Here is a 22,230-nt window from a genome sequence, read left to right on the forward strand (position 1 = left end):
GCAGACAAGGCCCGGGGATGTCCAGACTCGAGCAGCGCTAATCTCGTTACGGCAGAGTGTTACAGAGCAGCGAAGAGAGTGAGAGGGAGCGGCGGAGAGGTAGGTAGAGTGGGAGAGAGAGAGAGAGAGAGAGAGAGAGAGAGAGAGAGAGAAGGAGAGGGAGCGGTGGAGAGGTAGATAGAGAGAAAGAGAGAGAGAGAGAGTGAGAGTAGCGGGGAGAGGTAGATAGAGAGGGAGAGAGAGAGAGAGAGAGAGAGAGAGAAGGAGAGGGAGCGGCGGAGAGGTAGATAGAGAGAGAGAGAGAGAGAGAGAGAGAGAGAGAGAGAGAGAGAGTGAGAGGGAGCAGCGGAGAGGTAGATAGAGAGGGAGAGAGAAAGAGAGAGAGAGAGAGAGAGGGAGAGGTGTAGTGGAGCGGACCTGAGGCGAGAGGAGGGGGTCAGAGCGGTGCCTGGCGGGGGGGTGGGGTGGGGTTTTACGGCGGACACTTGGGTTTTAATGGTGATGAGGAGCGGTGCTTTTATGGCGGCTTTAACTCCACAGCTATTAGGCAGCAGGTGGGCGAGCCGAGCGTAATGACACCCCCTCAACCCCACTACTGACAGCTCAGAGGACAGAGACACAGACACCCCCTCAACCCCACTACTGTGGGCTCAGAGGACAGACACAGACACAGATAGAGACCCGGAAGAGGGAGTGTGACAAAGTGAAAGAGAGAGAAAGAGAAAGATAATGCAAAAAGAAAAGAGGAAGAGAGACAGAAAAATAGGACTACACTGCTAATGTAAGCAAAACTAAATTTTAACAAGTACTTAATTGTTACAAAAAGAAAACAAGGCATTAATCTTGTCAATACTGTACAATGCCAATGAACTCCAAACCAAATACTTAGTAAATTAAAACCAGTAAAACCAGAAAATTAACCAATTACACATACTCATATAAGACATAGGGAGAGAAGGAGACAGTTACGTTAAGAACGGGAAGGAAAGGAGGATCGTCTGTGCATTTTGTGCCCTCCAGCCAATGCACACTCGAGGCCACGCTTTGGATCTGGTTATTTCTAAAGGTCTCAACATTTCTTCTGTAATGGTTAAGGACTTAGCCCTTTCTGCTAAGCTACATTTTTTATAAGATGATTAACAGGAACATCAACAATACCCGTACTCTTTTCGTCATGGTTGACAAGCTTACAAACCCCCTAAAATAAATAGCTGCAGAACTCCTTTTCACAGAGAAATATAATTAATTTGTCTGCTTTTTTAGTGAAAAAATCGAAATAATCAGACGGCCATCAACACCACATAGTCAAACAATGAAACTATGCAATCTTTACAACCACCTAAAAATAATTTGATGTTTATGTCACAATTTATTACAAAATGACCGAAAAACAGAACACAGTTCAGCATCTTGAATCATCAACATGTTGTCTTGACACACTGCCATCTGACTTTTTAAAAACTCTTTTTAACTCTGTAAAAACTGATTTGCAGAAAATAGTTAATAGCTCACTGCTATCAGCAATTATCCCAAAGTCACAAGTAAAAACAGCTGCCCTTAAGCTACTCTTAAATAAGAGAAGAGATGCCTGTTTTAAACAACCTAGACCTGTCTAAAATCTTCCTTTATAGCTAAGATTATTGAGAAAGTTGTTTTCAATGAACTCAGCAATTTTATTCAACTCAAGATGTAATTTTGATACATTTCAATCAGGCTCTTATAAAAGTGTTAAATGATATATGGCTGAACACTGATTCAGGTAAAATATCAATTCTGGTTTTACTTGATCTGTGCTGCATTTGACACTGTGGATCATAGCATTCTGCTGGAGTGGTTGGAAAATTGGGTAGGAGCAATCCTTAATTGGTCCAGGTCTTATTTAGAAGGCCAGAGTTACTTTGTCACCATTGGCAGTTATGAATCTGAGTGATTCAATGAATCTGATAGAGTGACTATGACATGTGGAGTCCCTCAGGGATCAGTCAATGTTTAGAGCAAATCATTATTGTGATTATTGTGTTTGACAACAAAGAGACTTGTGATCTAAAAACTAAGACCAAGTCCGAATTCTTGGTGTTCTAACAGAATAAGATCTCACTTTTACCAATTATATCAAAGCAATCACCTTAAAAATATAGCCAGATTCAAGGGTTCGGTGTCCCAAAAAGAACAAGAAAACTCATTTATGCTTTAATTTCCAGTGGGGTGGACTACTGTAATGGTCTCTTAACTGGACTTCCCAAAAAGTAGATACAAAGAGCTGCTACTAGTCTATAAATTCTACTAGTCTATAAATTACTGAATGGGTTGGGCCCAGAATACATCTGTTATATTTAAAAAAGAATTAAACCGAGTAGATCCATGAACACTTTACTCTTAATTAAATTACATTACTTATCTTTAAATTATGTCCTGTGTGCTTTCTTTTAATTATATATATATAGATTATATTCTTGTCCTTTATTGATTTGCACTCTTAAGTGCTTTGTCTTTATGTTTCCTCTGGCTGTTTCTTTTGCTTGTATTTATGTGAAGCACATTGAATTGCCTCTTTGTATGAAATGTGCTACATAAATAGCCTCGCCTTGCCTTCAGTCTAGTTGTATGGAAACCAAGGAACATAAAGGAACTGAAAAGTTTGTGTGTGTGTGTGTGTGTGTGTGTGTGTGTGTGTGTGTGTGTGTGTGTGCGTGCTTGCGTGTGTGTGTGCGTACGTGTGTGGACTGGTATTTGAGCAAGAGGTTTTTAGTGTGTAATAAATGAGGAGACATATTGTACAGGTAGGTGAAAAGATTCTTATTGAGTCTTACTGAGTTTTAGTGAATCATAGCAAGAATGACAGAGTGACTCTGAATGAGCAATTGCATGTAGGTAAATTAGCAAGCGCTCTCACCAGTCAGTTTGTCTAGAAACTTAAGGGCTGGTGTAGTCTTGCCATCATTCAAACCTAATAACAAGGGAAGCATGAGCACACAAACTCAAACTCCTTTCAAAACTCCCTTTCTCAAACACACTCATGCACACAGGCACACACACACACACACACACACACACACACACACACACGCACACAAGCAGTTTGACTGTGGGAATGGCAAATAAAGCCTGCAGCTTCTAAAGTGTAAGAAAAACACTCGCTGTCTTATCATCCCATTACTGTAATCAAATCAGGAAAGGAGGCTATAGAAAAACGTAGCCTTGCATATGAAAGAGACAGAGCGAGCGAGAGAGAGAGAGAGAGAGAGAGAGAGAGAGAGAGAGAGAGAGAGAGAACTCCAAGTCTATGTGTGAAGTAAAGGATTTGTTGACATGCAAAGATAAAGAAATAGTGAAATAAAGTGACAGAACAGGGAGAACCACAACAAGAGAAGAGGAGGGAGTGAGCTGCCACTGAGACTGTCATGAAACAACAGGAGAGAGAGGAGAGTGATGATATTCAGACGTGCAGAACAACGGACGTGAAAGAAGACACCAGAAGAGAAGTCTGAGCGACAGAGAGAGGGAGAGAGGGGGAGATACACTTTGAAAAAGTGAGAGAGACATGAGCAGTTTGGATGTTGAGGACTGCACACAGCTGGCGGCGGCACTTTGTAGACGCTCTGTCGTCCTCCTGTCCTCCTCTCCTCTCTCTCTTTCCACTGGTTGTGTGATTAGCTTGGGATCGACAGTAGAGGCAAGAAAGGGAGATAAAGAGAGGGAATGGAAGCAAAGAGCCTGATGATGAGGGTGGGAATCTCCTGGAGGGGATCATCAGCGTGAGTGTGTGTGTGTGTGTGTGTGTGTGTGTGTGTGTGTGTGTGTGTGTGTGTGTGTGTGTGTGTGTGTGTGTGTGTGTGTGTGTGTGTGTGAGATAGAGAGAGAGAGAGAGAGCAAGAGAGAGATAGGGAGAGAGAGATTGTGAATAGATGTAAGCAGGACAAAATCACAAACATACCTACACACACACACCCTCATCGCTGCAAGAAGCAGCATCAGAACCTCAATCTCAGAAGACAATTGTATGGCAAAGGAGAACAGAAATGTAGCACAATAACAATACAAATGGAGGGACACTTCAAGCTACATTTAAACAAATATGCAGTCATAATCTTCTTTTTCCACTTATTTTTCAGCCACCCACTTTGATCGCCTTTCGCCAACCTCTCTCCTTCTCTTTTCTCCTCTTCCTCTTTCAATTCGTTCCCTCTCTCTCTCTCTCTTTCTCTATCTCTAGCCCAATGTCAGATGAGCTATAAATGTGACCATTATGAGCTCTAGCCTCTGTGGAGCCAGCCTCTCGCCGCTCCTCCTGCATTACCCTAATGAATTATAATTACTGTTGTGACTGCTCCCCCCATAAAACCCACTCTTGTACTACAGGGCCACTGTGTGTCGTTTGTATCACTTTCACACAGACACACACATACAGACACACACGCATACATCCATCGTTGTACTCAGACAGAAAATGCTGAACATCTGCACAGAGATCATAAAACACACGCAGTCTCAAACACACACACACACACACACAAACACTAGCACAACAGCGAGGGTCAACTAGAGATTACAGCACATCACTGAAGATGTAGACAGTTCAGAGAAAAGTGATGACTTTGTTGCTTGTGAACAAAAAGGCTGACACCGCCAGGTGACAAACTATTGTTAGACATGACAGCTTACATATAGAAGGAGAAAACAAATAGGACAGACTGGAATAACCACCACCCTCCTCTCTCTCTCTCTCTCGCACACACACACACACACACACACACACACACACATACACACACACACACACACACACACACACACACACACACACACACACACACACACACACAGACACACACACACACACACACACACACACACACACACCTGTACTATACTGGTGCCTGTCTCCCTCCTTCATTGTCACTTTCACAAACACATCACAGGCCACGTCAACAGACACCAGACACTTTCTCTAACACACACACACACACACACACACACACACACACACACACCCAACAGAGGATAAAATCCATTAGCAGTATAATGGCTGAAAAAAGGAAAACTAGAAAAAAGCAATTGAGGCAATAAATAAGAAATGAAAGAATGCAAACACATCACAGCCTGGGGAAAGCTGACAAATAAACAAACAGCAATTTTACTGATACAAGGACAAGTCGACTCAAACCTCCAGAGTGAGTGAGAGAGACATATTGAAAGAGAGAGACAGAGAGAGCGAGAGAGATAGAGAGAGAGGGTAAATCATAATAGACATTTCCAATGAAAAGTAATACCTCTTCTGATAAATACTAAACATGGTTTGTGCTCTGTGTGGATGATCATGCGTGGTGCTGCATGTCACATGTGACACTGGTCTTCAGCAAACTGCACGTCTCTCTTGCTCTTGACAAACAAACAAAAGAAAGAAAGAAAGAAAGAAAGAAAGCAGGAATGAAAGCCAAAGTGGAGGAGCATTTTGTGATACTCCACTAATGGCAGTCCATTCTTCCAGATAGAAACATTCCAGTAACCCCTTCAGCTGCCATTTTGACCTCTGTAGCTCCTCTGGCACTCTATTGCATCCATCACACTTTCACCTATGGGCTTCGCATCACTGGATCAGACCTTGTTGAATCCACACTTGACCTCCAGAAGACCAAAAAAAAAAGGACCAAAGACAGCTAAGTGTACCTCTAGCCTATGATCACCCATCATCAACCTGCACATCTCAGACACGAACTAACAAGACAGAAAGGGACTATGCCTGCAGTCATGCCAATCATGACATCAACCCATACCCAAATATTGAAACTCCACTGTGCATTTCTATACTGTTTCATATTGCCATGAGAAGATGTGTAAGAAGACATTTTTCTTGCGTATTTACAATTAGCAAATGTATATGACACTATGTAAAGAAATATAAAAAAACAAACAAACACGTGAGCTCATATCAACCAATATGTGTGTGTAGTCTGCTGCCTGTGCCCTGCCCCTGAGATTCCTGTCTGAGACGGTGTGATGAAGACTTGTGTGTGATGAAGACTTGTGTGTGATGAAGACTTGTGTGAGATGAAGACTTGTGTGTGATGAAGACTTGCGTGTGATGAGTCATGGCAGTGGGGCTGGGGCAGGTACAGGGCAGAGCCAGGTGGGAGGGAGGGAGTGCTGACTCCTCACCAGAGATTCGTGTCACAATCTCTCATCACAGGGCAGAGAGATCTCAACAGACTCAGCTTTCAAGGCGGGAGCCATGAAGAGGCCGTTAAAGCACATCAAAAAAGAGAAAAATCTGTGTGTCAGAGAGATAGAGGTAGAGATAGAGAGAGAGAGAGAGAGAGAGAGAGAGAAAGAAAGAGAGAGAATTAGGAAGAGTGAGTTCAAGAAACGTGCAGCTATCCACTGCGGTAGTGCTGAAGTGTCACTCATCTGCCATCTGCTGCAGTATGTGTGGGAGTATCTGTGTGTGTGTGTGTGTGTGTGCATGCATGTGTGCGTGTGTATGTACAAGAAACACATCAGATATAACTACAAACATGGTGGTTGCAGGCTATACATGTGCTTATATTTATTCAGCAAATGTTTCCAGTGGTCATCCATTGTCCCTAGATGTGGACACACAAAATCTAATTCAAATATTTTTTACCACATTAGTCTAAATGTATTTACTGAGGAAACGGAAAAAAAACCTTCTGTTTAAACAATCTCCCAACCAAGTACACATACACAGGCACATACACACACAGAAGCACACACACACACACAGACACACAGACACAGACACACACACACACACACACACACACACACACACACACACACACACACACACACACACACCACACACACACACACACACACACACACACACAGTCCCACAGTGCAAATGTGAGGGATAAATCTGGGTTAGTGAGGAGGCCTTCCCTGCCGCTATGGCCTCTCACTGACCTTGGCGGCCAGGGGGACTGATGGAGCTGTTTGTGCAATGAGGCTATGTCAGTGTGTGTGTGTGTGTGTGTGTGTGTGTGTGTGTGTGTGTGTGTGTGTGTGTGTGTGTGTGTGTGTGTGTGTGCATATGCGTATGTGTTTGAGAGCATCGTACATGTATTTGTGTTTGTTATATAGTGTGTGTTTATGTATATATCTCTGTGTAAGACTGACTTCACTCAGCACTCCCCTCCCCACTCATAGGCCTCTCTGTCTCCCCCTGTCCCAGCTGTAGTTCTGAGAGTGGGGAAATGAACGACCCAAACATCTGCTTCATCAGGCGAGATGGCCCGCCTGTCACCGAGACCGGGTATACACAAGGACAACAGATGCAGTGCAGTGTGTGTGTGTGTGTGTGTGTGTGTGTGTGTGTGTGTGTGTGTGTGTGTGTGTGTGTTTGTGTGTGACCATGTGTATGTGTCAAGGTGGAAAGTCCGACGCAAAAGGCTGTGGGTGATTATCCACCTGCTGTATTCAAACTGACACTAACATAAACAAGCCAAGCCCAAAGCGATGCTCATTCAAGGTGTGCACGCATGCACACACGCGGGCACACACACACACACACACACACACACACACACACACACACACACAGTCTGCAGTGCACTGTGCAATATACACAATAGCTGTTTTTAGGCTGGCGGGCATCAAATTGATAACTTTATCTCAAACAACCCCCTACATGTGGATAATTTCACTTGTGTAACACTCACTTGGCTCTCAGTTGTGATGAACCTCTGAGGGTCACCCACATTAACACCCACATTCTGCATATTTTACCATTATGAGTGTAGTCCAATGGTGTTACAGCGTAACTTTCCTGACTTTAGATGCCACACAACAATCTCTCATGGCATTAAGGTCTGTTGTCAACTGTTTCCCTACTCCTGAACACATCACTGAAATACAAAATGGTTCCTGGGCACACTGCCCAGTCAAAACTAAACTGAGAGTACTGAACTGCTCTGAATATGTATGGAGGAACCATGGAGGATATGTGTGATAAGTGACAGGAAATCAATTGTCTGGACGCTACTTGGACAATATAAGGGTAGACTTCTGTTTATGTTTGGGGTTTTTTAGGGGGGGGGGTCTTTGTTGCTAGCTAGTAGTTGTGCACGTGAAATGAAAAGCATACATTTTACATTATAAAAGGAATACAAAATCAACAAACAAACAAAGAACTCATTCAGTAAATGTGGTACTGTTAACATTAATATTGCCCTACGGGACATAATCTGAAGTCTTTCCTACACTCTGGTGTGGTTACCTTGTGTGAGGATGTTTAATGTTTAATCCACTCTGGTGTAATCTTCTAAAGTCTGTGTAAACTGCTCTTGGATTAATTATGATGCCGCCTCTGTAGTGGGATTTGTGGTGTCTTTGCAGTGTGAGGACGCCTCAAGCAACCACTCTCAGTCCCATATCAACACTGCTGAAACTGAGAACACCAGTGTGTGTGTGTGTGTGTGTGTGTGTGTGTGTGTGTGTGTGTGTGTGTGTGTGTGTGTGTGTGTGTGTGCGTGTGTGTGTGTGTGTATGTGTGTGTGTGTTTGTGTTGACAAGCTTCAGGGGTCCACTCCAACCCCCCGCACCTCCCCCCCCCACATACACACACACACACACACACACACACACACACACACACACACACATCGCCCCAAGGTACGCTCCAGTCCTGCAGTGCCCCCCCTCCCTTGCCTGGGTCTTTGGGATAAGCTAAATGAGGTCTTCCCCTTAAAGGAATCTCCAGTTTGGGATGGATGGGTATTGATTTGGGGTTTGTGTGTTGTGCGCTGGCGTGCTGCTCGTGGGATGAAGAGTGCATGCAGTGCTGGGGAGTTATGATAATGAAGAGGCGGGCGAACACTCCGCCGCCGAGTGGCTTTACGAGCAATTTTACTCTGACTTTCAGCACGACCTTATCATGCTATAGTGTGTCTTTGAGAATATCTGAAAAGGATTGGGCGATAGTGGTGTTTTTTTTTTTCATGATATCCACCACTTTGCAAAGTTTAGGCTGTGCAACAACACCTTGGCATGTGTATGAGGGGGGGGGGGGGGGGGGGAGAGCATGCGTGTGCAATGTGGGTATGTCTGAGGGTATGTAGTCCAGCATTTTCCATGTGAGTGTGTACCTCTATGTGTGTGAGAGTGTGTTTGTGTGTGATCACGCATATACTCAAAAATGTGTGTATACATGCTGAGAGTGTGAATGTGTGTTGTGTGTGTGTGTGTGTGTGTGTGTGTGTGTGTGTGTGTGTGTGTGTGTGAGTGTGTGTGTGTGTGTGTGTGTGTGTGCCCAGCAGAAGTAGTTGTATTTGACTCACTATGATCTGTATTAGCGAGGTCCCTGGTGGAGTGTCCTCCGGTAGGCTGATGTTGTAGAGGGGGCTGCTGAAGATGGGCCGGTTGTCATTCTCGTTGAGCAGGTCGATGAAAACGTGTGCGAAGCCCACATGCTCAGACAGAGACTCGTTCGCATAAAGCTGGGGAGGAGAGGAGGAAAGAAGGGATGAGAAGGAGAGAGAGAGAGGGGGAAAAAGGAGATGATGAAAGGAGATAAGAGAGGAGGAAAAGACCACGGGAAATGTGAAGGGGAGGGGGGGGGGCAGAAGTATGGACAGCAGGAGACAAGAGAGAAAAGAAGGACAGAGAAGAGCGAGAGAAAGGGAGAGTAGGTGAGAGGAGAAAAAGGAGGAGTGGAGCAGCGAGAAAGGTGGGCAAGGATCAATCAGGAGAGTCTATAATATACAGCTGATGCCAAGCAATAACAACCAGAGCACACATGAATGTCAGCCCATAGTGCGTTAGACTCTGCTGCCAGAGTTATGTTTGCCGCTGCCCTCGTAAAACAATCAATACTCATTTTCATAGACACACTTCAGTAGGATTCTGCCCTGGAATGAAAACAAACACACAGTGTGCATATTTACATTCCACTTGGACCTAATTATTTGTCTGCTGAACACCACAGGACTGCTGTACCCTAAGACACAGTCCAGGCCCTGCGCTAAAGGAATTGCATGACTCACATACGACCATATCCAGCCGAAAGACAATTTATCCACTGGGCCTTCATGGAGTCCCTTTCCAATTTCAGCAGAATCATTTCTGAATTGGAATGAGCCGTTTTAAAAGTAGGTAAAAAAATAAACATGCATATAAATAAATAAATCGGAATAAATAAGGGTGGGATCCCTGCAAACACAATCTCAGTATTCAGGTGAGAGTGTGTGTTTGGCAAGGAGAGAAAAAAAGAAAGAGAGAGCGGAGAGAGAGAGAGAGAGAGAGAGAGAGAGAGAGAGAGAGATTGCAGAGGCAGATGGCTAAATGAGTTTCTTTTCACAGGTATTAACAGAGATGTCCTGAGCAGTTTGTCAATGAAAACAAGCTGCAGGTTTAACACACCTCAGACAATGCAACATAAAATTCACACTGGGATGCCAGTGAAGGGTCTAAAAGAAATTAAGTTGTTTTGCTTCTGTTCTGTACAGAGCTGATGTGACCTCAGTGATTCTCATTGGTACTCTCCACACATACACAGCAGCTAGCTCTTTACATGTCTATGAGTGTTGCACCTCAACAGAGACTCAACACAGGTGAGTACACAATATCACTCAAATGTAAAATTCTAAATTGTATCATCTTACACTAACACTATAGTTGCATTATAATTGAACAGTTGGGTATTTGTAAAATTTAGATTTCCTTTATTAAAAATACAGGCCCCACAGTAAGAACTCATGGCAATAAAAGTCAGTACTTTTCATTACTGAGATTCAAATCTTTAATTTTTTCAATACTTTGATTGTCCCCCCTTATTTTAGATGACTGACTCAATCATCCTTGGCATGAAGGATATGCAGGAGGGGTTGTGGGTTGCTCTACCGTTGTCTTTAAAATACCCTTCAAAACACTTTAACCTTAAAAAGGTGATCTATTGAATTCAAGTCAGGCGACATACTTGGCCAGGTCATAGTTTTCACTGCTTTAGAAACTCGTGATTTTGGCAGTGTGCTTTGGATCGTTATCATGCTTCTGCCAAGCTTTTGGAGACTGGGAGTCATCTGGCCACTACTCACTTCTCTTGTGAATACTGTAAATCAGGCCTGTGCACAGATAGACCCCAGGAGGTGTTCAAATTCTAATTTTATATTTTAGTTTTTAAACTAATCCATTTAAAATTGCGTGTGTTTGTGTGTGTGTGTGCCTATGGCATCATGGGTGTTTTTGTTATTGTTCCACTGGTACCACATGAATATCCTTGTTAGTGCAGTTAAGCTGTGTGTCTTATGTGGGTTAGTGTTGTCATGATGCCAAAATGATGGCTTTGATACAATACTTGCCTAAATATCTGAAACCAACACTGAAACGATACCGTGACAAAAACCTAGAATATCAGAAGTAATGGAATAATAGATTTTCTTTAGTATTAATTGAAGTTGAAATAAATTGAAAATGTTCAATGTCAACGCAAGGCAGGGGAGGATGTGAAAATAAGCAATTAAAGAACATGAGTGGATTATTGTTCCATAATGTGTTCATACATTTTAATATCCAACCAGGACTGGAGGACCTCTCAACTAAGATCAGCTCTTTATACGTTCACATCTCTCCACGTGTCACACTGGTGCTTGGGAAAGGTTCAGTCCTTGCAGAGATACGTGTGAGCAGTACACTAAATTTTAGCATTTTAGCAAAGCTTGTATCACTGCCAACTTGTATGTTGGTAGTGTTTGTAAGGTTTGTGCATGATATTTAGGCAGTAAATTCACTAGTTTTAGACCAAAACTCCGTACTGCTGCTTCACTTTCATGTTAATGTCTGTAAATTTCTGATTGGAGAGTTCATTAATATCTGAGCAGGTCATTCTTTTACTCCCTGGGGTATTACTCTGTGAACATTGACAGTATTTCCTCTGTGGGAGCTCTATGGTGCAGTTGCATTGTGGGTACTCACAGAGAAGCTGTAGGTCCTGATGTTCTCGAAGTCCAGTGGGACGGCCACGCGCACCCGGATATCAGCTCGACCCTGCACTGAGGTCGGGGAGATGGTGAAATGGTCCGAGTTATTCCCCGTTAGAAAGACCTGGAACATGCTGTTCACTCCCTGTGGAAGAGAAAGAGAGGAACACACAGAAAAGAAAGAAAACTTGAGTGGAGAAGTATAGAGGTTCATACACACATGGCACACAATCCCCCTTCCAGCAGCCAAACCAACCACAGTGTTCTGCTGAGGAGGTGGAACCTGAGGAGGGGTGGAACAGCTACGAGAGAAAGAGGGGAGGCTTCCTCACGACTGGCAGAACACAGGCAGAGACTGGCACAAACTGGCACAGTATTCTCATTACCGTCACCTGGGGACTGTGGGGCACGTTCGAGTGGAGCGGAGCGGATGAGCGGGCAGAGGTGGGGGGTGGGGGTGGCGCGGTGGGGTGGAGAGATGATGAGGCTCTTCAGCGGGCGCTAATCTGCTGGAATCTATCTGACAGAACAAGCCACTCAGCGCTACAATGCCTGTGATTGATCCAGTCGCCAGAAAATAGTCTCAGAGTTCAATAAACATTTAACCTCAAGTGTTCGTTCTCTTTTTTTTTATTTCGATGAGAACGAATGAAAGAAAACAGGAAAATTACAAGATCGAATGTGAGTGCGAGGGAATGAAAAATCAAAAGATTTTTAAAAGGATCAGAGAAAACACGCACACACACACACACACACACACACACATACACAGTAAAGATAGCTAGACAAACCTAGGTTCATCTACACTAGTAGTTTTCATCCCTGTACCTCATTGTGTCTCTTACAAACGCTCACTCTACCCCCCCAGGCCACCCAGCGTGATGTGTACTCTGATTGGACAGATGAATGGGAAATGAAACCCTGATTGGATAGATGAATGGGAAATGAAACCCTGATTGGATAGATCAATGGGAAATTAGAGACACATTCAATAGCCCCACCTGCAGTGGCCCTTCGGTGCTCAACATGGCTCCCTGGGCCCCAGATTCCTCATTCACACATAATAGTGTTGCTTTTCTGAGAAGTGTTATATCACTGGCAGAGACGCTGCTGAAGTCACCCCAAACAATCACTCCAGCCTGTCAGGGGCCTAAGGTTTCTGAACTGACTGTGTGCAAGTTTTGGTCTTGTGATGCACATCTATTAGAGGAGAGTAGTGTGGAAACTGAACATGTATTTGTGGATCATGTATGTCGAGTAGCGCAAACGCAATTCCACAAGAAACGAAAAAGAAGGAAAACAAAAAGACACAAAATGTACTAATGGTTATTAACAGCCATTACTATGACAACAGGACAAGACAAGTCCTGACGCCTGAAGTTACCAGATCCTATTAATCAAATTCAGAATTGATGTATGAGGGCTGTTCCTATTGTGAATAACACTCAGAATTCCACTATTTCTATCAGCGTCTCATCACAGGACTAATTTGTTCACACGCTGGCAGGGAAACGCGTGGTTCACTACACCCCACAGTGCACACAGCTGTAGTCAAACCGCTGTCTACTTTCACAAGGATGGTTACAGCAAACTGTCAGTACAGATGAAACACACGTCAAAAACACCTCTCTCTCACTCTCTGTTTTCTTTCTGTCTGTCTATCTTTTTGTGTGGTGTGTGTCTCTCCCCCCAACACACAAACACAAACACAAACAAACAAACAAACAAACAAACACACACAACGACACATACACACTGTGCATGGCTTTGTCTCTGTCCTTCTACCCCTTGTTTTCTGCATCTGCATCTCTGTCTCTCTCCCCATCTCTCTCTTCCCCGATTGGCTGAATACAATGCCGTTGAGCGAGACATGAGGAATGACATCCGAGATCGATGCAGGCATTATGGTGCTGGATGTGAGAGCCCCATTTGTGTTTGTGTTGTCTGCTGTGTGGCAGCTGGACCTCTTAAGAGGCCATCCAGAATGCAGCTGTGTCACCGCAAACTGCCCGCAGATTTAACTGCCCACCCATTTGCGTCTCTTGTGGCTCTGGGGTGAAACCTTGTCGCACACACACACACACGCAGGCAAATGCACATCCTCACACTCTGCAATGTTTAGTATTGGCCAGTGTGGTGGAGAAAAGTAGAACTCAAACATGGAAGAGGGAGAAGTGTGTGTGTGATACGTAAACACTCTTTGGAAAGGGTGAATTCATTCTACAGGTTTAACCCATATGAACTATGTGTGTGTGTATGTGTGTATGTGTGTGTGTGTGTGTAAGTGTAAGTGTGTGTGTGTGTGTGTGTGTGTGTGTGTGTGTGTGTGTGTTTGTGTGTGTGTGTGTGTATGTATGTGTGTATGTATGTGTGTGTGTGTGTGAGAGAGAGAGTATATTTATGTAAGTGCGTGCGTTTGTGTGTGTGTGAGTGTATGAGTGTGTGTGTGTGTGTGTGTGTTTGAGTGTGTGTGTGAATGTCTTCCCGGAGGGTGTGCAGTACTCTGATGAAGCAGCAACAGTACCCTTCTCAGACTGACCCAAGACCTGTGTAAATCCAGCTCAGTGATGGACTCTTATGTGTCCAGCTCTCCAGACTCACCATGACCAGCTTAGCAAATAAAACAGTTACATTCTCTTCAAAACACTACACAAAGTGGCCCCTGTCACAAGTCAATAGGGGGATTGGAACTGCACTGACAATGTCAAAGCAAATCTGAACCTTATTTCAGGTAAACCTGCGTGTAGTACCCCAACAGAAACACACACATCCAGAAATCGAAGCACTGGGAATCATGTGAGAATAAGACATATAATCATATATAATCACATATAATCATTGAACACTAACAGTGTGCTGTTAACTAAATGTAAATGGTACTGGTACTTTTATGAATGAGTTGAAATGATTAAACCTTTATATGAATATGGCCTAAAACCTAGAATAGCATCTAGGCACACCGATAGCACATAGATGGAGACATGCGAATAGTTTGAGAGGAGTTAATGAACTTTTCAGCCATCTTATATACCATCAATACTCCATGCGCTAGTTATCCATGCACTACTTACTATAAGACCCTGAATGTTCAACAAGAGGCACACCAATGGAGGGAGAGGACAAGTAAAAGGCAGAGAGACGAGGAGAAAAGAAAGGCAACATGAGGAAGAACATGAAATCCCAGCTCTATGCTCTTCAGAGAAATGAAAACTCTTTAGTGGCCATGTACACACAGACACACACACACACACACGCACACACCCACACACGCACACATGCGCACACACACACACACACACACATACGCTCCCTTATCATCAGTCCTGCTCCTGCACCACACAGCGTAAAGGCTCCCCTTCAACACACCTTCTCTGCATCGCCATGCCGACAGAAGCAAACACATTAACACATGCGAGTGATTATAGCTGCAGTTTGGAACTCTCCTCTCTGTTCCTCTCTGTCATTCCTTCCCTCCATCCCTCTCTCTCTCTCACATACACACCGTCAGTCTCTTATCCCCTTCTCTGCGCTCTCCTTCATTAGTTATGCTTCTTTCACTTCAACTCACTCTTCCTTCTCTCTCTCTCTCTCTCTCCCTCTCTCCATTCTCTCGTCTGGCTGTTATCTGTCAAATAGCACGCTGGCGGCCACTGTGTTGGAATCAATCAGAGTTGACTAGCTCTCGGCTTATCTGCTCCAGAGGTGATTGATTTTCCTCGTTAGGTATAATTTGATGCTCTATCCCATCTCCTCCAAAGCAAATTAAATTGTAGTCAAGCTGAATCTGGGGGAGTGTGGGAGTGAGTGAGCGACCGAGCGAGTGAGCAGGTGAGGGTATGAGTGTGTGTCGGTGTCTGTTGACTTATGTGTGTGTGTGTGTGCGTGTGTGTTTGTTTGATGGAGATGGAGAGAAAGTGTCCTTTTCTGTCCCACATGGGATTTTGACTATGTACTCAATTATGTGAGGGTGGTTGTGTATGTGTGTGTATGTGTGTGTGTGAGTGTGTGTGAGTGTGTATGTGTGTGTGAGTGTGTCTGTAGGTAATGGAACCTGATGTACAAATGCTCTAAGACCACAGAGGAAGGTGTTGAGAAGAGCTTTGCTCTCATTATGACCTGCAGCTGACACACACACACACACACACACACACACACACACACACACACACACACACTCACACTCACACACACACACACACACACACACACACACACACACACACACAGTCACACACACACATACAACACTCCCCCACATGGAGCCTAAGTACATCAAGTCCATTCACAGCAATATTCTTGCATGACACACATGAGAAACATCTGGGCAACAGACTGGAACTGCATTTTGGATAGTGCGAAACTGGGAGCAACATCTGGAAGAGAAATGATGCACCAGCAGCAAAAATATTTTTTTTTGGTGGACAAATTTGAGAAACGCCTTTTGGTAACCTATTTGCACACCCACACACTCAGCACCCTACTAAATGGCCACCCAAATCTCCTTGCTATTACACACACACACACTCTCTCTCTCTCTCTCTCTCTCTCTCTCTCTCTCTCTCTGTCCCTGCATAACATATCCATTCACACATCCACACACAAACAACCTTCCTTTCTTATTTCACACACATAAACACACTACCACACCCACTCACCCACAATCACTCACACTATACACACATGCACACACACAAACAAACACACAGAGATTCACACACACACACACACACACACACACACACACACACACACACACACACACACACACACACACACACACACACACACACACACACACACACACACACATCCCTGTGTTTCCTCACCTCGTCCTTGTCCTCGACCTGGATGAAGAGTGGCAGGGCGAAGCCGACCTGGGCCAGCTCAGTGATGCGCACGCGGTACTCGGAGCTGTTGAACTTTGGCGCGTTGTCATTCTTGTCAATCAGGAGGATGGTGAAGGTGGTCATCACCGTGGCGTCTGATGGGGTGCGGTCGTCGTACAGCTCCGTCGCCTGCCACAGACAAGACAGTAAGTGTGTGTGTTTTTCTGTGTGTATGTGACAATAAATGTATGGTTCACAAAATGATAGCATTATAATATTATACAAAGTATTAAATCTGGCGTTCAAAACTGTGGTTAAGATCTAACTGAGGCAATGCATTTCATTCACAGAAACTGTGAATTCACAGAAACGCAGAATGTCTTTCCTCTAAACACTGTCACCAAAGGAAAGCTCAGGTAGATGTAACTGTAAAACATCAGGTTAGAACAGTTTAAAACTACATTTCAATGCAAAACCCCAAACTCCGCAGGCCATCTCCAGTCCAGCCCTGCTGAGCAGTGAAGAGAGGTCAGCACCTCCCTGATTCTCCATGGGGAGCGTGAAGAGTGTGAGGGAGAGGGAGAGGGAGAGGGAGAGGGAGAGAGAGGGAGTGCCGAGGCTGTCAGATAGGACGCGGCCAATGGTCAGCTCTCAATCTCCTTCCTCTATTTACAGGCCTTTCATTATTGGATCAAGGGGACACAAAGCAATCATAAAAACACACTCTAAGTGGGGGGCAAGTCGGGGCCAGGCGGTGTGCCGCACACAAATGCGACGCCATTTAGAAAGAAAGAATCCTATTGTGGGAGACACAATTACTCTGCTTCTTTGTCACTGCCCCGCTCCCTCTTTCCTTCTCTCTCTCTCTCTGTGTCTCTCTCCGTCTCTCTCTCTCTCTCACTCTCTCCCTTTAATGTGGCTGCAGAGATGCAGGACGTGAGGAGAGAGAACAGCCGTGTCTTTATTGATGGGATGATGACAGGTGGAATTGGAGAAGCAGTTTAGGCATTGCCAACAGCCCTCTGATAATCATTGGATTGCATTGGTTTGCCGGTTAACCCCTCCCTCCGCCCCATTTCTCACAACTCTTTACTCACACACACACACACACACACACACACACCCCCACAGAGAGAGAGAGAGAGAGAGAGATAGAGAGATAGAGAGAAAGAGAGAGAGAGAGAGAGACACACACACCCCCCTCGGTCCAATTGCACCGACCTCGCCCTTCACGTAGTGCACACTATCCAAGCTTTGAGAAGTTGAAAAATTAGTTTTATTACTTTGCCACTCAAAATCAATAGCAGCGCTAAGGAGCAGGGTGAGGTAGAGTTCTAGAGTAAGAGGTAGGGAGGGAGGGAGGGAGGGAGAGGGAGAGAGAGAGAGAAAGGAAAAGGAGGAAAATCTATATCTTATGAATATGTTTTGGGAAATTTTCCTTTCTTCCATTCGGCTCTGTGTGGCTCTCCAATACTTTTGTCGTAATCATTGATTTCAATTAAGGGGAGAGATTGCACCTGGAGTGGGCTGGCAGAGTACGTTTTTTGCACATGCAGGCGTTCGCGCCACACACACACACACACACACACACACACACACACACAAACACACAGACAAACACACACAGACACACACAGACACACACAGACACACAGACACACAACAGAGTTAGAAATATTTTCTGTGTGGTCACTGTTACATAAAAACATATATGGCTACATGAGACTACTCTTATGTATTTAATTAACTCCAGTAAAAAGCCTACTGGGAACAAACGTAGTCTTAATAATCCTGAAAGTTTCACGTGTCTGTGTTTGGCTACATAGCATCACACACCAGAAGATCCTTTAGTGCTTTAGCTAAAACCAAGAAACACGCAAGAAAGCTTGGATTACATTTTCAATCAGATGAGACTATGAATAATTTAGCACACTGACAATGGAGACAAAACAATGAGCAAAAACGAAGGCTATGAATAAGGAGGAAGGTGTGTGTGTCACACAAATGAGCGGGAGACATTCACAGGTGTCCATACAAACAACTGCTTCTGAGTCTTCGGTCTCGTCTAATCTCGATGGGAAGGAAACCGACTCGTAGAAAAGTCACTGTGAAGTGGTGTTGATGCAGGAGAAGTGAAGAGTGAGATATAAAAAGAAGCAAACACAAGGGAGGAAGAAAGGAGAGGACCGACAAGACATGACAAATGAAGGCAGGAGAGAAGAGGGATAGGAGGTGGGGGGAGTGGAAAGAGGATGGCGGACAGGAGTGAGATGAAAGACAAATGCTTGATCTGAGAACTCTGGAAAATTCCGGCACCTGCTCTGCCCAGGTATGACATTCCAGCTCTCTCACCGACCCCGGCAACAAACATCTCACTCTCCAGCGCCTCCTTCACGCCCTCTCATATTGATGCATGTTAATGTGTTCAAGCTAGTTAGACATTGGGCAGTGTCTCAACTTCAGCAGTATTTAAAACAGCAATAAGGAGTTCTGTTCCAAAACTAGCACGCTATCTACCTAAAAGGCATGCAAAGACCTTGCAAACATCACCAGCAGCCCAGTTGACACTGATAGAAGCTAACTGGTGTCTTTTGGCAGTATAGCTGGCAATGTCATGCTGTAAAAGCTTTTCTTCCATTTTTGCAAGGTGTTCCAGCCAGGAAACACAGAACTACATAGTGCATATCCTGGATTGTTAGTGAGAAAGACACGGGTGTTTATCTGTCCTTCACATGACCATATGCTATCAAAATGAATTTGAGGATGGTACCAAAACTGTCAAATTGTTGCATAGTGTTGCTTTAAGTGCAGCAAAGAAGGGGGTCGTGAGTCTAAAACTAAGGAGAGGTACAGGGAGAGAGAGAGAGAGAGAGAGAGAGAGAGAGAGAGAGAGAGACAGATGCAGATGAGTGAAAAGATGGGAGTAGAAAATAAGCTAGGTGAGGAGAGGAGGAATGGAGAAGTAATAGAGGATGGAGTATACTGAGAAAAGAAATGGTGAAAAAGAGTGTAAGACTGGGGAGGAGAAGAACAGAGAGGGCAGGACAGATGAAGGTCATGCTAGGCTACATGCCCAGAGGGCTGAGCTAAACTGGGCTTACAGACCAGACAAAGAGGAACAAAGAGTTTCCATCACTCCAAGCTTCGCAGAAGGCTACATCAGCCCTCCTCCTCTCTTTCCCTCTCCCTCTGTCCATCCATCTATCCTCTTCCCTCTTTCCTCTTCTGTCTGCAGGGTTGGGTGATACCGCTCTGGAACTACTGAAGCCCCAGAATACCAGGGACAGTTCCATTCTAGTCCATGAGATTTGATCCTAGCAACCATAGCAGAGCTCCTATGGAGCCTCAGGGTGTGGGCATGATTTTAAACCCAGTCCTGGACCGCTGTGGGTTTGTCACTGTGTGTAGGAGTACTCTGGTTTTGGACATTTCTGTTTTATTATGGGGCACAGCATTTCTGTTAGCTGTAATGACACCTCAGAAACATTATTGCCTCCAATTGCTTTTTGATATTCTTTGATCATCTGTTTCCACTGGATTTGTTCTCCGTGCTTGTTCATTTTCAGTTTCAACAGACGAGGAGATCATTGTATTTCTGCACATAAATCTCCAGACAATTTTCCAATTTTGAGTCTTGAAATCCGAACCACAATGTAAAAATATGACTCGCTACTTGCTCTTTCTCTTCGATAGCAGTGACTGGAGTGAGGCTAACTGGCATTGATTCTTGCTATTGGGTCAAGCGTGAATAAGCAGCTCATTACAATACAATCAAAGAACAGCGAGAGGATTTTACTGTTAGATCGATAACGCTTTCAGCTCCAGTGCTGCTTACAGAAAAACGGAGACCAACAGCCGTGGCAAGGAGAAAAAGAGAGAGGGGGGAGTGTGAGAAAAACAGAAAAAGGGAGGGAGGGAGAGAAAGAGGGAGAGAGAGAGAGAGAGAGAGACAGAGACTTTCACAGTGGTGTAAAACACAGGGGCCTGACAGATACTGCATGGTTTACATCTGCAAATGTCCAGGTAACCATGCAAGACCTGTATATAGGATTCTGCGAGGATGACAATGCTCCTTATCATCTTCATACTTAAACTTTTACGGGGTTCGCGTCAACCATCATTTTGAGTCCAGTTAGATGCAGTGTCCTCAGTCAGCTTGGTACTCCCTTAGTCCTTCCATAACTAAGCAGCAAACCTCCATTGAGATTATGTCAGAGGTGTTTATGTATTAAAAATAACAAGGGGATTGATTCAAATGAAGGCATTCTATTCTACAAAGAGCGTTCAGTCAAACAGTTAATGATGCGCATGGATGTCAACTGGAAGTGAATTTCTTAATGGCAAATGTCAAGTGGCTTGCTTGCTAGGGTTCCTTTTGAACACAATTGCTCCTCCCCATTTCCATGACCAGCCAATCGGCAAACAATACCTTGACCGTGACAACAAATCCGGCGGAGTACAGCGGGTTCTCTCTGTCCAGCTGACCATTTACGGTCAGGGAGCCGCTGATGTAGTCCAGGGCGAAGACGCTGTTGGTGTTCCCTAAAGAAAAGCAGAGGAGACAAAGGAGATAGTGTCAGAGATTGCCATCGGGTGAATGATTACTTCTGCGTCAGGTGGAGGCACATCATGGATGAGGAGATGGGGTGAAAAATGTGTGCATAGTCTTTAAATCTTATAAAGACATCTTGCTCCCCATTTCTGTGTGGCATATCTGCAAGTACTAGGAAAAGGAAACTGTGAAGTTCTACTGTGCTCCACAACATACCAAACATACGGATGGATTATGCTACAAATATGCGCTACTTAAACCTTGCTGTGATATTGCTATATTGTCCGTACCCCTCTTCAACCTCTAGTTTTACAGCTATTAAGCAACTCTGATAGTTTATCTGTGCCCTCCCACCCTTTCTCCATGCTCTCTCTCTCTGCTCTCTCTCTCTCTCCCTCACACACCTTCTCTTGCTCTCTCTCTCCTTGTCTACTGTCCCTTCTCTTCCCTCTCTCTTTCTTTCTATCTATCTATCTCCCTCCCTCCCTCTCTTTCTCCCTGTCCCAGCAGCTGGTGTCTCTGTTCACTGCACACTAATTATGTCCAGCAGATGGAGATGGCAGACATGAGGTGATAAGGCTTCCTGTGCACCTCCTCTTACATCACTCCTTTCCTCTCTCCCGTCCGCCTCTCTCCATCCCCTCGCCCTCCCCCAATCATCCCTCCATCCTTCAACCCACATCCACCAAACACATCTTCATCATTCCCTAATCCTCCTGAACATCTCTCTCTCTCTCCCTCCCTCTCTCTCTCTCTCTCTCTCTCGCTCTCTTATCTCAACTACAAGATCTGTGTAATCTCATCATGAGTGTAAGCCATTGTTATGCTAAATTGGACAAGGCCAATCACTTCATCGCAGTGCCCCTGGCTAATCTGTGGAGTACTTATTTGCTAGGGCCTTTTTTTTGTTCATTTTCTC

The 22,230-nt window shown here is 44.5% G+C and overlaps 1 protein-coding gene across 1 annotated transcript in view; it reads right to left on the reverse strand.

The window, feature by feature from the left end:
- cdh23 (cadherin-related 23) overlaps positions 1–22,230 on the reverse strand; it is a 197,855-nt gene that overhangs the window by 87,606 nt on the left and 88,019 nt on the right. Inside the window, exons 9-12 of the mRNA XM_031579449.2 lie at positions 21,189–21,301; positions 16,760–16,948; positions 11,929–12,078; positions 9,297–9,455 (exon numbers count right to left, since the gene is read on the reverse strand). Of these exons, the coding sequence (XP_031435309.1) occupies positions 9,297–9,455; positions 11,929–12,078; positions 16,760–16,948; positions 21,189–21,301 (611 nt within the window). The remainder of the gene's footprint in view (positions 1–9,296; positions 9,456–11,928; positions 12,079–16,759; positions 16,949–21,188; positions 21,302–22,230) is intronic.

Source organism: Clupea harengus, chromosome 13, assembly GCF_900700415.2.
Source record: "Clupea harengus chromosome 13, Ch_v2.0.2, whole genome shotgun sequence".
In the NCBI taxonomy this organism is placed as follows: Eukaryota; Metazoa; Chordata; class Actinopteri; order Clupeiformes; family Clupeidae; genus Clupea; species Clupea harengus.